The sequence below is a fragment of the Trichosurus vulpecula genome, chromosome 3, assembly GCF_011100635.1.
Source record: "Trichosurus vulpecula isolate mTriVul1 chromosome 3, mTriVul1.pri, whole genome shotgun sequence".
Classification (NCBI taxonomy): Eukaryota; Metazoa; Chordata; class Mammalia; order Diprotodontia; family Phalangeridae; genus Trichosurus; species Trichosurus vulpecula.
Genome location: NC_050575.1, coordinates 363,220,608 through 363,236,699, shown reverse-complemented (window position 1 = coordinate 363,236,699; position 16,092 = coordinate 363,220,608). Strand labels below are relative to the sequence as shown.

General features: G+C 37.6%; 1 protein-coding gene and 1 pseudogene across 1 annotated transcript; one reads left to right on the top strand and one right to left on the bottom strand.

The window, feature by feature from the left end:
- LOC118841651 overlaps positions 1-16,092 on the bottom strand; it is a 1,013,973-nt pseudogene that overhangs the window by 794,300 nt on the left and 203,581 nt on the right.
- LOC118841310 (olfactory receptor 1361-like) lies at positions 2,142-3,083 on the top strand. The gene has a single exon (XM_036748680.1). The coding sequence runs from the start codon at positions 2,142-2,144 to the stop codon at positions 3,081-3,083; it is 942 nt and encodes a 313-aa protein (XP_036604575.1).

The window sequence follows — 16,092 nt, the reverse complement described above, 5'->3', positions numbered from 1 at the left end:
CTAAAGGCCCACTTGCTCTGATCTGTAGCCCTAAAATTATCTACATTTGAAGAACAGCAGGGGAAATTGTGTTTATTCTAATGTGAAAATATCAAGGCCATTTTTGTCCTCCACAAAGAAGTAGGATACATACATTTCTCTTTCCTTTTTCTCTACTGCATTATGGAAGATGTATCATTCTGAAGGAGCTGAATCTTGTGAAGACTAATACACTGGGAAAGAAAACAGTTACAGAAAGAAATCTTCAAACGGAATCACCCAAAGCCCACAACTATGAAAATTTACAAGGAAACTTTGATGTAGAATCACCATAAGACTGGGTATAAACCATCTTGAAGTCTCAGAGCAATGTAGCAGCCTCATAAGGAGATTTGGTGAGTTAGGAAATAGTATTCACATCTAAGGGTATTGAAGGGAAACCAAAGCTAGGTCATAAGATCCTAAGATTTAGATCTTAGATCATAGCTTATGAACTGGGTGGGACCCTAGAGGTCATCTAGTACAACTCCTTCAGTTTAAAAAGAAGGAACTGAGGCACAGAGAGGTTGAGTGATTTGTTTGAGGTCACAAAAACATTAAATAGTAAAGACTTGAACCTAGCTCACCAAGTTCAAAAATCTAGCTTTTTTACTATATCATACAGTTGTAGCTGATAAAAACCTAAGGGTCATGTTTAAAAAGCATTGTAAGGTAGTTTGTTCGAAATCGCACTATTAGCTAGATAATACAAGTATTATGAATCCCACATTTTACAAAACAAGGTTCATGGAGACTAAGAGACTTGCTCAAGGTCATGCAGTTTACGAGCAGTAATGTTTATTAAATTAAAGACTAAAATCCAACTCTTCAGTTTCCAAATACCATGATCTTCCTTGTATGCCTCACAGTTCTTCTACCACATTGCTTGCTTAATTAAAAAAAAGAAGCATCAAGTTTTATTTAGTATATTAACTTTTTTAAAACTCTATGATTTATAAATTATTTAATTTATCAAGCTGGTATTTTTGGCTGCTTTAATAGTAATGTTGTTAAAATTAAAAAGGCAGCAGTAAAAAAATCTATAATTGTGAACTGAACTCAACAAAAGACCTAACTTGTAGATTGGATCCAGGGAACTGAAGCAAATATCACCAATAAAGTTTATCTCTTTATATTTAGCTATGTGTACCTACCTACCTATCTCTTTATCTATTCTTTCAATCTGTGCCTGTGATTTCATCATTCATGAAATTCCCAAAGTGAAAAATTTCTCTACCAGTGCAGATTTCACTTAGTTTTTCACCCTCATAACTTATATTCTGACATTGACTAACCATGTATCCAGAGGACTGGCGAATCCTGACAAAAGGGTGATAGGTCCAGGGTGCAAAATGAGACATGTTTTTGGACATGGCCATGTGGGAATGTGTTTTGCTTGATTGTACATTTCTTACAAGACTTTTCTGTCTCTTTTTTTCAACAGTTTTAGTAGAGTGGAAGAAAAATAAAAATTGTTAATTGAAACAAATAAAATGTAATTTAAAATAAAGTGAAACATGTTGGGCAATGACACTTATAGTCTTGCAGAATTACTTGAGGATATACTAAAAGCTTAAATACCTATGGTCACACAGCTAGTACATTTGAGAGACTGGATTTAAGTAAAGAAAGGGATTCCTGACTCCAGGGCAGCCTCTCACTACCAACAATAGCTTGTAGAAATTTTAAGAATAGTTCTTAAGAGTGTGGAGGTAGAGTGTAGAAGTGTAACAGAGGGTGAGTGAGACTCAAATTTACATGTTCAACTCATCACTTGAATGTCACAGATATATGTCCTTTATGAACATTGTAAAGACTGTTCACAACACCAATTGCTAAGTGAACTCATTTGTTTCTCCATGCAGAACAACTTACATTATGTCTTTATTTATTGCCTTTAAATCTGTACTGTATGCATGACCAAATCCTCAACTCCCTGACATGAGTATTTCATCATTAGTTTAAAAGGTCAGACTAATTTTGCAATTAAAATAATGCCAAATGAAAAAACATCTTGGATTTTGGGGGATGCAAGACAACTAGTTCCTAAATACAAAATGTGAGTAACTATTAAAAATTCTGTTACCTTTTTTTCATTGAGCTATATTTTTCCTCTGCCAGGTATGGACAGAGAAAACCAAACCATTATCTCTGAATTCCTTCTCCTGGGGCTCTCCAGTCAGCCAGAGAGGCAGCGACTTCTCTTCTGGCTATTCCTGTGTGTTTATCTTATCACTGTGATTGGGAACCTGCTCATCATACTGGCCATTGGTTTGGATGCCCGACTCCACTCACCCATGTACTTTTTCCTGGCCAACCTCTCTTTTGTTGACCTTTGCTTTTCACAAGTTACAATCCCCAAGATGTTGGTAAACCACATAATGAGAAGCAACTCTATCTCTTATGTGGAGTGCATGATGCAGATATATTTCTTTATTGCTCTTGGAAACATGGATGGATTTCTTCTGGCAGTAATGGCTTATGACCGGTACATGGCCATTTGCCGCCCACTTCACTACACCACAGTGATGGACCCTGGCATTTGCATCCTTCTGGTGGCCATATCCTGGGTCATCACTAATCTGCATGGCCTCTTACACACCCTGCTAATGGCTCAATTGTCTTTCTGTGCTGACAACACCATTAACCACTTCTATTGTGATCCCTACCCAGTTCGAAAGCTCTCCTGTTCAGACACCTTCATCAGTGATTTGATAGTGTTCACTGAGGGGGGAGTAGTTTTTATTACACCATTCACAGGCATTGCCATCTCTTATGTCTTCATATTCTCCAACGTGATAAAGAACCCATCTACCCAAGGAATACAGAAAGCCCTGTCCACATGTGGTTCCCACCTCACTGTGGTTTCCCTCTTCTATGGGGCCATAATGGGGGTCTATCTGCGCCCCTCATCCTCATACACAGCTGTGGACACAGTGGCCTCAGTTATCTTTACTGTGGTTACCCCCATGCTTAACCCCTTTATCTATAGCCTGAGAAATCAGGACATGAAGCTAGCTCTACGGAGACTGATTCTTACAAAAGCAATCTTGCAAATGCCTTAGACTCATAGAACTCAATTTAATTCAACAAACATTTAGTATGAAGCAAAGTGTTTATTAAGCATTTATTCTATAGCAGCTCCTATACAAGGAGCAGAGGCAACAAAGACACAAATAAAACTATCCTTCCCCTCAAGAAGCTTACTTGCAGAAAACAAGATATACATATATAAATAAATATAAAATATATACAAAGTAAATACAAATTAGTTTCAGCAGGCATTAGAAGCTGGTAGATTCAGGAAAGATATCAAGTAAAAGATGGCATCTGAGCTGAGCTTTACAGAAAGTCATTCTAAGGTTAGAAGATAATCTTTTGGAAAACTTATGCTCTTCACCCTGCAAGTGAATTATTATATATGATCTTACTACTTAGTAAAAGTAGTGATGCAAAAGCATGGAGGACAACTCGTACAAAAGCATAAAGATGGAAGATTGAATGACATGTATGGGAAACAGAAAGCAGGCTGGTTTGTTTGCAATGTTTGCAAATGACTAATGAGCAGTATGCCCATTGTGGAAAAACAGGCGGAAGCCTTATTGTAGTGGACTTTAAATACCAAACAATGAAATTTGTCCTAGAATAAGGGCTATAAACCTTTTTTGTGTGTGATGGGCTGCTTTTGCATTCTGATAAAATCTGTGGATTCCTTTTCAGAACAATGTTAATAAGTACATAAAATACATAGGATTACAAAGGAAACTGTGTTGGAGGAAAAAATATCAAATATATATGTATGTATTATGTATGTATATGTGTATACATATATATGTATATACATATGTAATTGTTTATAGAAACAGTGTTCAAATGTCTGTCATAGAGGGAGTAGAAAACCACTAGAAGTTTTTAAATGAAGGAGTGCCATGGTCAAAGATATGCTTTAGGAATATATCTTTGACAGTTGTTTGGGAAAATAGATTGGAGACATGAGAGACTTGAGGTAAGAAGAACTTTTAGGAGGCTGTTGAAATATTCCACATCAATTTGGAGTGGTAGCAATGGGAGTAGAGAAATGGCAATGGATATTAGAGATATAATGGAGGTAAAATCAGTAATGCTTGGTAACTTGGACGTAGAGAGGGTAAGGTAGAGTAAAGAAGAACGGATGACACCAAGTATGCAAACCTGAGTAAGTAAAGTGATGGTGATGCCCTCAAATGATGTCAGTCAGTCAATCAGTAAGCATTTTTTAAGTGCCTACCATTTCCTGGTACTCTGCTAAGTGTTGAGGATACAAAGGAAAATGAAAGATGGTCACTTCTCTCAAGGAGTTCACAATTTAATGGGAGACATAATATTAAAACTACTATGTACAAACAAGCCACATACAGGTTAACTTAGAAATAATGAGCAGAGGGAAGGCAGTAGAATTAGGAGAGATAAAAAAAGGTTTCCTATAGAAGGTGAGATGTTAGCTGAGACTTGAAGGAAGCCAGGTAAGTTAGAAGGCAGAAGTGTCAGAGATGACCTGGAGATGGAGTTCTGTTATGGAATGTGCTATTTGAGATACATATCTTCACATGCCTTTGTGCATTCTCCTGGTCTATCTGTCCCTAGAGGACCTGTACCTCACCTCCACCATAGTGCCCAGAGGCCTCCATGTCCTAATGACAGGACATCAGTCTATTACCTATAGAGCCTGCACGACCCTGGTCATCTTTATTCGGATTGCAGGCATCATTGACAGCAATGTTTTAGCTTTGTAATACTCTTTCCCATTGAGGCTTCACCAGGGCTGAAAGGCCAAGAGGGTAAAAAGCCTTGCAATGTAAAGGGGGAAGGTTTAAGATTCAGAATAAATATTACACACTTCAGGATGGGTCTGAGGTTTCACCATATGAAGAGATCAACAAAGAACCAGATTGCACTCGTACTTTTGTCCTTGGCTAGCCATCTGTATAAGACCCCAAATGTCTTTATTTTTCATTTCCAAAGTCTACAAAATATAAGCCAAGGTTGAGTGCCTTATAGAAAGGAGGATTATCAAATAACAGAGGCTAGAACTCTCCTGCTTGAAGTGGGAAACCTCAGACCAAGGATCTAAAGGAGTCAGAGAGAAGAAGTTTCTGTTAATACCACATTACAGTTATTGCCATGGCTGAAAGAGCACCACATCACTAGCTGAAAAGAATACTATACCTGAAGGTAGTGTAATACCAGCCCTCCAGACCACTGGCTGGAGAAGGTAAAATACTGTAGCTGCACATCAAAGAATGATCTCAAGGAGTCCAATATATCAGCCTGTGCAATAGAAACTGAGAAGAGCCTAGTGACACAGCAACCTGCCTGGCCCATTCCAGTAGCTGCTGCCTATAGGACAGTGGCTTGCCCAACCCTGCCTGGCAGCAGCTCCCTAATGTCAGAGTGGTCTACTTAGCCCAGTCCAGAAGTAACCAAGCCTGGTAAGGAGTCAATGAACTAGCCAAATGACTTCCTTGAACCAGCCCAGCAGCAGACGGACCCATTCAGCTGAGACTAGATGACTTCTATGAATAGAAAGCTCAGCTGAGACACCCATCCAGAAAGGATACCCTGTGAGGATCCAGTCAAATACATCAGCAGAAGAACCAGACAATCATCAGCCTCCATATCATACCACAAATTTTGGGGGCTTTCCTTGTTTCTTCCCACTTAATACTATTTTATTTTTTTCTAATTACTTTTGAAGATAGTTTTCAACATTCACTTTTATAAAATTTAGAGTTCCAAAATTTTTTCTCCTTCCTTTCCTCTCTTCCCCCCTCCCCAAGATGGCAAGCAATGTAATATAAGCTACACAGGTACAATCATATTAAACATATTTCTATAATAGTCGTGGTGTGAAGAAAGAATCAGAACAAAAGGGGAAAACCACAAGAAAGAAAAAAATACAAACTACTATGCTTTGATCTGCATTCAGACTCCATAGTTCTTTCTCTGGATGTGGACAACATTTTCCACAATGAATCTTTTGGAATTGCCTTAGATCATTGTTATTGTGGAGAAGAGCAAAGTCTATCAAAGTTGGTCATTTCGCAATGCTGTTATTACTGTGTAAAATGTTCTCTTGGTTCTGCTCACTTCACTCACCATAACTGGATGGAAGTCTTTCCAGGTTTTTTTGAAATCCTTCTGCTTGTCCTTTCTTATACCACAATAATATTCCATTACATTCATATACCACAAATTGTTCAGGCATTCCCCAATTGATAGGCATCCTCTCAATTTCTAATTCTTTGCCACCACTAAAGGAGCTGCTGTAAATACTTTAGAACACACAGATTCTTTTCCTTTTTGTCATAATCCTCTTTGGAAACAGACCTAGTAAAGGTGTTGCTGGGTCAAAGGGTATAGGCAGTTTAATGATAAGGCATGTTGATTTTACCTTCATAACATCTCTCTCTATAACACCCCCTCCTATCCTCTGACACTGTCACCACCTCAGTACAGACCTTCATCACCTAAAGTCTGGACCGTTCCAACACTCTGATGATTAGTCACCCTGCCACAGATTTCTCCCCACTCTACTCCATCCTCCACTCAACTGTCAAAATTATCTTACTAAGCCAGAAATCTAACCATATCACCTCTCTTAATCAATAAACTCTAGTGGCTCCTCTTTTGGGTTCTCAAAGCCCTGCAAACTTCCCCTACTACCTTTCCAGTCTTCTTATACATTGCTCCTCACCATGTTCTCTTTGATCCAGTGACACTGGCTTTCTTGCTATTCCTCATACAAGATACCCCACTTTTCAACTTCAGGCATTTTCACTGGCTTTCCCCCATGCATGGAATGCTCTCCCTTCTACTCTCTACCCCTAGGCTTCCTGCAAGTCTCAGCTAAAATCTCACCTGCTACAGTAATACTTTCCCAATTTCTCTTAATTTCTAACACCTTTTCCAGCTGTTAATTATTTCCTATTTATCCTAGTTACAACTTGTTTGTACATAGGACCATTCTAACTAGGACTTAAATACAATGGAATTCCCTCCAAACTATCCACAAGAGTCTGGAAAAGCTAGATGTAAGAAAGGGATCAGTCTCATTTCATGAAGCTATTGAGTGTGTTGTGATGCATGCCTGGGAACTACCTAATCCCTTCTGGATGCCGGTTCCCTCTGTACTAAAAGTCAATCCTCCAATGCTCCAATGCCACAATATTCTGAATACCCAAGGCTCTCTACCCCAATCCCTCAACATTTATGATCCACCACATCTCCATCTCACCACTACCTGCTGATTGTTCATACCTATCTCATCCTCTTTGAGCAGATAGGATCCTCTAGTTCTCCTGCTTATCCTATTCAAACCTGCCAACTGACATATTTTGGCTGTATAATCCTGGGAAATTTATTTAACTTTTCATGCTTCCAACAACACTCTAAGACAACTGGTTGCAAAATACATGCCCATTTGCTTTAGTAAGCACAAGAATCTTTTTTGAGGTACTCAGGGTTAAATGACTTGCATAGGGTCATACAGCTAGTAAGCATCTGAGGCTAGATTTGAGCTCAGGTCCTCCTGACTCCAGAGCCACTACACTATCGACTGCAACTGTAGTTGCTCCCAGAATTTCTTCATATAAATGAAATCACACATTTGGGATTTTTAAAACTATCATTTTTGTTGTTTTTGTACACCACCATTTGCTGAACCATATCACTTTATATCTACACCCCATCAGAATTTCTCTAATTTCCGTAAACCAATAAAGTCATACATCTGGCTTTTTTAAAAAAAAAAATTATTGCTTTTGTGAAGAAGAAGAAAAAGTAGAACAAGAACAAGAACAAGAACAAGAACAAGAACAAGAACAAGAACAACAAGAACAACAAGAAGAACAAGAACAAGAAGGAGGAGGAGGAGGAGAAGAAGAAGGACAAGGACAAGGAGGACGAAGAGGAGGATGAGGAAGAGGAAGAGTAGGAGGAGGAGCAGGAAGAGGAGGAGATGAAAAATACATCAAAGAAATGTAAAAATAGTGCAAAAGCTTCACTATACTGCACTGCTGACAGCCCTAGAGCCATGAGACCAGGACTGAATAACCAAGATGCCTGGGTTTCCTAGCCATATAGATTTATTTCCCCAAGATAATTGATAGTTGACTCACTTTTCCTCCATGAACACTTCTTCCTCCTAATCTAGAACAAATGGCCTTAGATTGTATGTGTTCCCCAGGGCTGCCTGCACAGGAACTCATGTTCTCTTGGTTGTGTCAAGGAGATGGAAACATATGGGACAAAGTTCATGGAATCAGCCAAGAAACTTCCCATGAGATGAGAACAGAATGAGGAAATCTTGTGTACTAGTCTTCTCTAGCACAAAGCTCCATTCTGTCTTTACCTAAAATCTAACCAGAGGGAACAAGGAGAGCAGCAAGATATAATGAGCAGACAGGAGGAGGGGAAGAGATGCTTCCTAGAGGGACATATAGTTTAAGAACAACTGGCTCCCCTGAACCCTTCTGATCCTAGACTCACTATAGGATATCCTTGTACTTCATTCATGAAGTCTCCTAGATGCCTTCTATCTCTGAGTCTGACTGGTAAATAAAAGGTATTACTTCCTTCTCCAGCCAGTTCCCCTACCCAAAAGAGAGATGTATTTGCGGAATAAGTGGTCAATCCAACCCTGCAAATGACCACAAATTAATGACTCAATCTCCTCTGCTCCATGAAAAACTCAAGCATCTATGACTCACATCCTATCCAGGACTCCCATAGCCAACCCCTATCTATTATCATCACTTCTGGTGGAGAAGGTCCCTGGATTCTCAATCATCTCTTCATTTTGAATTATCTACTGTGGAAGAGAGAAAAGGAGGCAACAGAACCAGGGAGTTTGGTGAATTTGTGAGATCAGAACATACTGACCAGGTAAGAGACTGGGGAGTGGGGATAGGAAAATCTCCCTCAAATGCAGATAGAGACACACTCAGGTATTCTGAGGTAACTCAAGGCACACACAAGGATGAAGACACATTTAAGGACACAGAAATACAAAAAATAGCAACAGGTATAGACAGAGACAGACACAGACCTAAAAGGACACAGACATAGAAATGTCCAAGTCTTTCTTTCTCTTTCATCCCAATTTGAGATTACTGTGGGCAAGCATCTCTCAGCTGATCACATACAAAACTCCCTGGGATGTGGCAAGGATCTAAAAAGGCTACATATAAAATAAAGACCCATGGTCTGAATAACAGTAACATTAACTCAGATGAAAAGCTGCATAAAATGGCTGTATTAGGCACTTGGTAAAGAATTTCTGGACAAGTGAATTATATTATTGAATCAAATTGTTACCACATGTGTTGTCAGTTTACCCTTTCCTTGCATTCCAAAACATTTATTAAGTGTCCAGTTAGTGCTTCATTCTAGACCCTATAAGGTATACCCCTTGTTCCTTAGTTGCTCCTTCCTCGCAATGAAGTTAACAACCCGCACAGCCAATAAAATATGGACACCAGTAACAATAATATAAGACAGAATGTGACAAATGCTAAGGAAGGAGAGATAGTGTTCTTGTTTAGGGCAGGGGATCTTAAATTTTATTTTATCCTGGACCCCAATGGCAAACCGGTGAAGTCTATGGACCCCTTCTCTTTTAACACACAAAACAAATTAGAGAGGATTACAAAGGAAGCCAGTTACATTGAAATACAGCTATCAATTTTTTTAAGTTCATGGAAACCTGGTAAAGAATTAAGGCAGACTTTCTGGGAGTGATAGAATTTCAGCCAGGCCTCAAAGGTTGGCTTGGATTTCAACAGACAAAAATGCAAAAGGACAAGAGGTAGGAGAAATCTTCTGTACTCTAGGCATAGATAAGAACATGGGCCAAGTATCAGAAAGATTAGATGGTATTCAACAAACAGCTACTGGTGCATCTGTTTGAAGTAGAGGCTGTGTGAAGAGGTAAATGAGAGATAAAGTTACCCATCTTCACTCCTAGCTACCAATCATGGATTCATAGGAATTAAAACTTACAAATAATTGAATCCAGGCACTCAACATTTTGTGTGTCATGGATCCTTTTAGCAGCCTGGGGAAGCTATTTTCAGGTAATATTTTTAAGCAAAATATACAATGTTACTAAGGAAACCAGTTATATTGAGAAAGATTACCAGGAAATGAGTATAAATATTTTTTTAAAGCTCAGAGGTTGAAAATTACAGTAAGTATTCAATGAGTGAGCATTCACTGGAGCTAAGATTTTGTGAAGGGGAGTTATGGGAGATAAGTCAAGAAGGGTAGCTTAGAGCAAATGGAGTGAACAAAAGAGGCAAAACATGAAATGAAAGTGTCTTGTAGGCTGAGCAGATCAGCAAAAATAAAGAGGTTCAAGGTATGTCTACTTGTTTGTTGTTGCTCAGGCATTTCTGTCATACCCAACTCTCCATGACCCCATTTCAGGGTTTTCTTGGCAAAAAGACTGGGGTGGTTTGCCATTTCCTTCTCCACCTCATTTTGCAGATGAGGAACTGAGGAAAACAGTATTAAGTGACTTACCCAGGGTCACATAGCTAGTAAGTGTCTGAGGCCAGATTGAACTCATAAAGATGAATCTTCCTGACTCCAAACCTAGCTCCATTTATAGATCATTGATCGATTCAAGTTCTTATTTAACTTTTCATATTGCCACAAAGAGCAATATAGTTAAAAGAGATCTGTCCCGCAATTCTGAAGAGCTACTTTCTGGGCCTTTCTCTACCATTACCTATGTCAACTTTGAGCAAACCACTTCCCTGTTATTATCCTCAGTTTCTTCATCTGTAAAAAAGGAAGTGATTGGATTTGATGTTATACAAGGCTCTCCTCGTGACTCTAACATTCTATCATCACTAACAGCGGTTCCTTGTTACATACCCTTCTAGCAAACCAGTTGTCTTTTTCTGCAGAGAACACAATCCCATACTTCGGTGACATTTCTGCCCTGCTCAAACTCTCCTGCTCTAATACCTACATTAATGACATGGAGATTGTAATTGTGGGAGCATTTTTGGTTGGTGCCCCATTTGCTCTAATCATAGTGTCCTACATTGACATTATTTTGGACATTATGAGGATGTCATCCACTGGAGGCAAATATAAAGCCTTTTCCACCTGTGGTTCCAACCTCTGTAGTGTGTACATCTTCTATTGGACCATTAAGGGGGTGTATTTTCTCCCCTCCTCCATCCATCTGGACAATTTGGACATGTTAGCTAGCCATCTTCTATACCATAGTGACCCCCATGCTCAACCCCTTCATATATAGTCTAAGGAACCAGGACATGCAGAATGCCCTGAGACTTCTCAACAAGAGAACTTTCTCATTCAGGTCATCCTTGCTTTCAAGACCTGTAAAGAAAAGTAAACAGAGCCAAGAGAACAATTTATGTAATGATCACAATAACATCAAGAAAAATATATTGAAAAACTTCAGAACTCTGATCAATGTTGTGATCCATCATGCAGAGGACTAAGGGTGAAGCGTATCTCCAACCTCTCAGCTGCGCAAAGAGGGCTACATTTATTTACATGACTAGCATGTTCATTTGTTTTGCTTAAATATAATTATTTGCAAAAAAGGGAGGGTCCACAGACTGTTCACTTTCTATGTATGTACATCATGAAATATATTCTAAGATTGTTCTTAATAGTTGAATAGTTTATAATAAAGATTGGGGTACACCTGAGTATGATATGACTTTAAAAAGTAAAACCATTTAGGAACAGCTAAAAAGAGTAAATATTTTATACAAATGAGGTGCAAGAGGAAGAACTAACACAGAGGAATTAGATGGGAGAGCAGGGCTGTTAGTTCTGGAAACCTACTTTCATTGGGAATGGTTTCAAGGGGGAAAAATACGTATATATCTAGAAGAGTATAAAAGCCTTCTAAATTCAGAAAAAATAAAACACTAAGGCTATAGGGAGGGGGAGAGGATAAGGGAGGGACCTCTAGAGTGGAGGGTGAGAGAATAGGTTAAACGGGGTATAGAAGGGTATTTAGATTAACGGGAATGGGAGGACAAGGGAAGGATCCTTGCAAGGGGTAGGTTAAGTAATAGGAGGACAAAGTAGCAGGTAAAAGTAAGGTAGAAGAGTTAAGAGGGATAGGAAATAGGAGATATGCTCAAACTAAGATCAGAAGTACAATTTGTTAGGGAAAGTATATATCTATATGTGTGTATGTGTGTGTTAATTTATGTATGCATGTGTGTATGTGTATATAAATATATCTATGTATCTATATCTATACATAAATATATCTGTGCTTAATTGTAGCCTTCTGGGATGGAGGAAGGGAAAAGAACAAATTAAAAAGTGCACAGCAGAGAAAAAAGAAAATTAACAAGGAAACAAAGAAAAATGGACAGCTCTGAACACAATGTATAATATTTGTTCTATAGGCTTTCTTGAAATGGAAATTTATTACTATATATTTTGAATCCTCTCTTATGCTCTGCTGTGCACATGACATGATTTTTTCCTTTTCTTATTTTGTATTTAAGTTTCAATATTTAAGTTTACAATATTTTTTTTCTTTTCTTATTGTGTATTCAGGTTTCAGTAATTAAAAAAGGAGTGTCTTATAGGTAAGGGTAGTAATTGAGAAGTTATAATGATGTTTAAAAAAAGAATATCACTAAAATATATTTTAAATATTGAATGAAGGTGCTGATGTGGGCACCATTGGGAGCCACCCCTTGTGTGACTAAAACCATAGCCTAGGCACTGGTGGGGGAAAGGAGTAGGAGCTGCTCAAAGGTGAGAAAATAGGAAGCCCATGGTTCCTAAGTGGAAGGTTTCATTGCTAGTATTTAACACAACCTTTAATATTTAGAGAAGATCTTAAGCACATTGATACCTGGGCTGCTAAGGGGTAATGTGTAGCACCAGAACTGAATGCTACTACCACTGCATTGTCAAGATCGATTTGGGTGGCTAGTTTTACCTTGAACTCTGTTTTTGAAAAAATAAAAATTAAGAATACAGAACACTTCAATGCATAGAAGGGAGAAGCATACCTTGTGTCAGTTATGCAGCAACCACTCAAATACCAATCTATCTTGATAGTCACTCTTTTGAAACTTGAGAAATTGAATAAAGTCAGAAAAGTGAACAATTTTGTATGGTTAAAAAAGAGCTTCATAGAATGTTACATCTTTGTGTCTTTCTAGATTTCATCAAGTCTATGCTTATATTTGTGGTCACATGGTACTCATGGGGAAAAATAGCTGTCAAATTATCATTCAGAACAGGTAGCATAATGAGAGTGATTTAACTTTAATATAAACTATTTAGAACTCTAGGCTTTTTTTCATGATGAAATTCAGTTGATACTGTGATCAGTTCACTATACTGCTTAAATAACACTTAGGAAGAACACAGTGATAGGTGATCATAAAGCTTTTTGACGGGTTTGGAAAATTAAAAGCTAGCTTTTTAATTTTGGTCAAGCATGTGGTGCTTCAGGTTGAAATCACTCTAGAACCCTCTTCACAGAAAGCACACTATACATTAGCCCCAATGCCTCAGTGGAGATACTTCAGAGACACAGTTAGGAACACCAGACATTTCTCTATGAGGTCTAGGATTTGAGAAAAAATTGAACATTTGATCCTGGGGAGTCTTCCATACTATAAGTATGGAGTCCCATTTTGAAATAATCCCCCTATCTGTATATGTGTGAAATGTGCTTCATCCAGGCAGCTAGGTGGCATAGTGGATAGAGTACTTGGCCTGGAGTAAGGAACACACATCTTCCTGAGTACAAATCAGACTTCAGACATTTACTACCTGTGTGACACTGACTAAGACACTTAACTTTCTTTGTCTCACTTTTCTCATCTGTATAATGGAGAAGGAAATGGCAAAGCACACAATGTCTTCGCCAACAAAACCCCAAATGACGTCACAAATTGTTGGACGCAATTGAACAACAATTCCTCATCCTACAAGGGTAAGTGGTACTGATGGAGTCCTAATAGAGTTGTCCCCCCAAGCCGCAATACTGTACCTTCATTCCCCACTGTACGTAGCCACTCAGCCACCCTCCCCACCAATGTCCTATATTATCCCTGCTCACTAGAATAACAGGCATGGCACTGTCCCACAGAAACCCTTTCCCATGAACAGGTGTGTTCCTGTATTCAATACAACAATACCTAACTATCTATCTTAACTAGACAGAACCACAATAGGTAGACAATTTGGGCTAGACACTTTCACAATAACATCAGGAGTGAAAGGAGGATGCCTATTATCATCAATATCATTCAATATTGTAGTAGAAATGCTAGCAATAGCAATAAGAAAAAGAAATCGAAGGAGTGAGAAGAGGCAATAAGGTAATAAAACTATCTCTTTTGCAAATCATATACTTGCAAAATCCTAGAGATATAACTAAAAAGCTAGTTGAAGCAATTAATAATGTTAGCAAAAGAGGATATAAAATAAGCCCACATAAATCATCACCATTTCTATATATCACCTTCAAAGTTCTGCAAGAAGAGATAGTTCTTTTAAAATAATTGTAAACAATGTAAAATACCTGGGAGTGTACCTGCCAAGACAAATTCAGGAACTATATGAACATAATTATAAAGCACTTTTTATACAAATAAAGTCACATTTAAATAATTGAAGAAACATTCGTTGTTCATGGCTGGGCTGAGCCAACTTGATAGAAATGACTATTCTACCTAAATTAATCTACTTATTTAGTGTCATCCCAATTAAATTGCCAAACAAAATTCTTTTTATTTTATTGAGCTAGAAAAAAATGACAAAATTCATTTGAAAGAAGAAAAGGTCAAGAATATCAAGGGAATTTTTTTAAAGTAAAGGAAGGTAGTCTAGAAGTATCAGATCTTAAACTATATCATAAGGTAGTAATTATCAAAATTTTCTGGTGCTAGATAAGAAATAGAATGATGGATCAGTAGAATAAAGGAGATGTGCAATACACAGTTACGATTATGATAAATTTGTGTTTAATTAATGAAAAGATTAAAGCTTTCAGGATAAGAATTTATTGTTTGGTAAAAATTTTGTCAAGAAAACTAGAAAGTATTCTTGCAGAAATTAGGTATATCTTGTACCATTCACCAAGATAAGGTCAAAATGGATACATGATCTAGACATAAATGTAGATATCATTAGTAAATTAGAAGAACATAGAAAATATCACTTATCAGATTTACAGATAGGAAAATTTGTGAATACACAAGAGCTAGACAATGCTTTAAGATATAAAATGTATAACTGTAATTGCATAAAACTAAAATGATTTTGTACAAATAAAACCAATGCAACCAAGATTAGGAAAAAAGCAGATAGTGGGAGGGAAATTACATAGACACTTTCTTGAATAAAGCCCTCATACTCAAATATATAGAGAACTTTGTCCAATTTAAAAGATGAGTGATTCTCCAAATGATAAATGGTTGAAGGATGTAAACAAGCAGATTTTCAATGAAGAAATCAAAGTTTATTAATAGATACATATGTATATACATATACATACACATATATGTGCAACCACATACATATACCATATGAAAATGCTCTAAATCATTAATGATTAGAGAAATGCAAATTAAAACAACTTTGAGATACTATCTCACACCTATCAGATGAGCTAAAATGATAGAAGGGGAAAATGAGAAATGTTGCAGGGGATGTGGAATAATTGGGACATTAATATACTATTTGTAGAACTGTGAATTGATTGAACCATTTTGAAAAGGAATCTAGAATTATGTCCAAAGAATTATAAAATGATGAATATACTCTTTGATCAAAAAATACCATTATTAGGTTTATTCCCCAAGGTGACCAGGGAAAAAGGAAAAGAACCTATCAGTTCTAAAATATTTATAGCAGCTCTCTCTGTGGTGGCAAAGAACTGGAAATTGAGAGGATACCCATCAATTGGGGAATGGCTAAAGAAGTTCTGGTATGTGATTGTGATGGAATACTAGTGTGCTGTAAGAAATGATGAGCAGGTTGATTTTAGGAAAACATGAAAACACT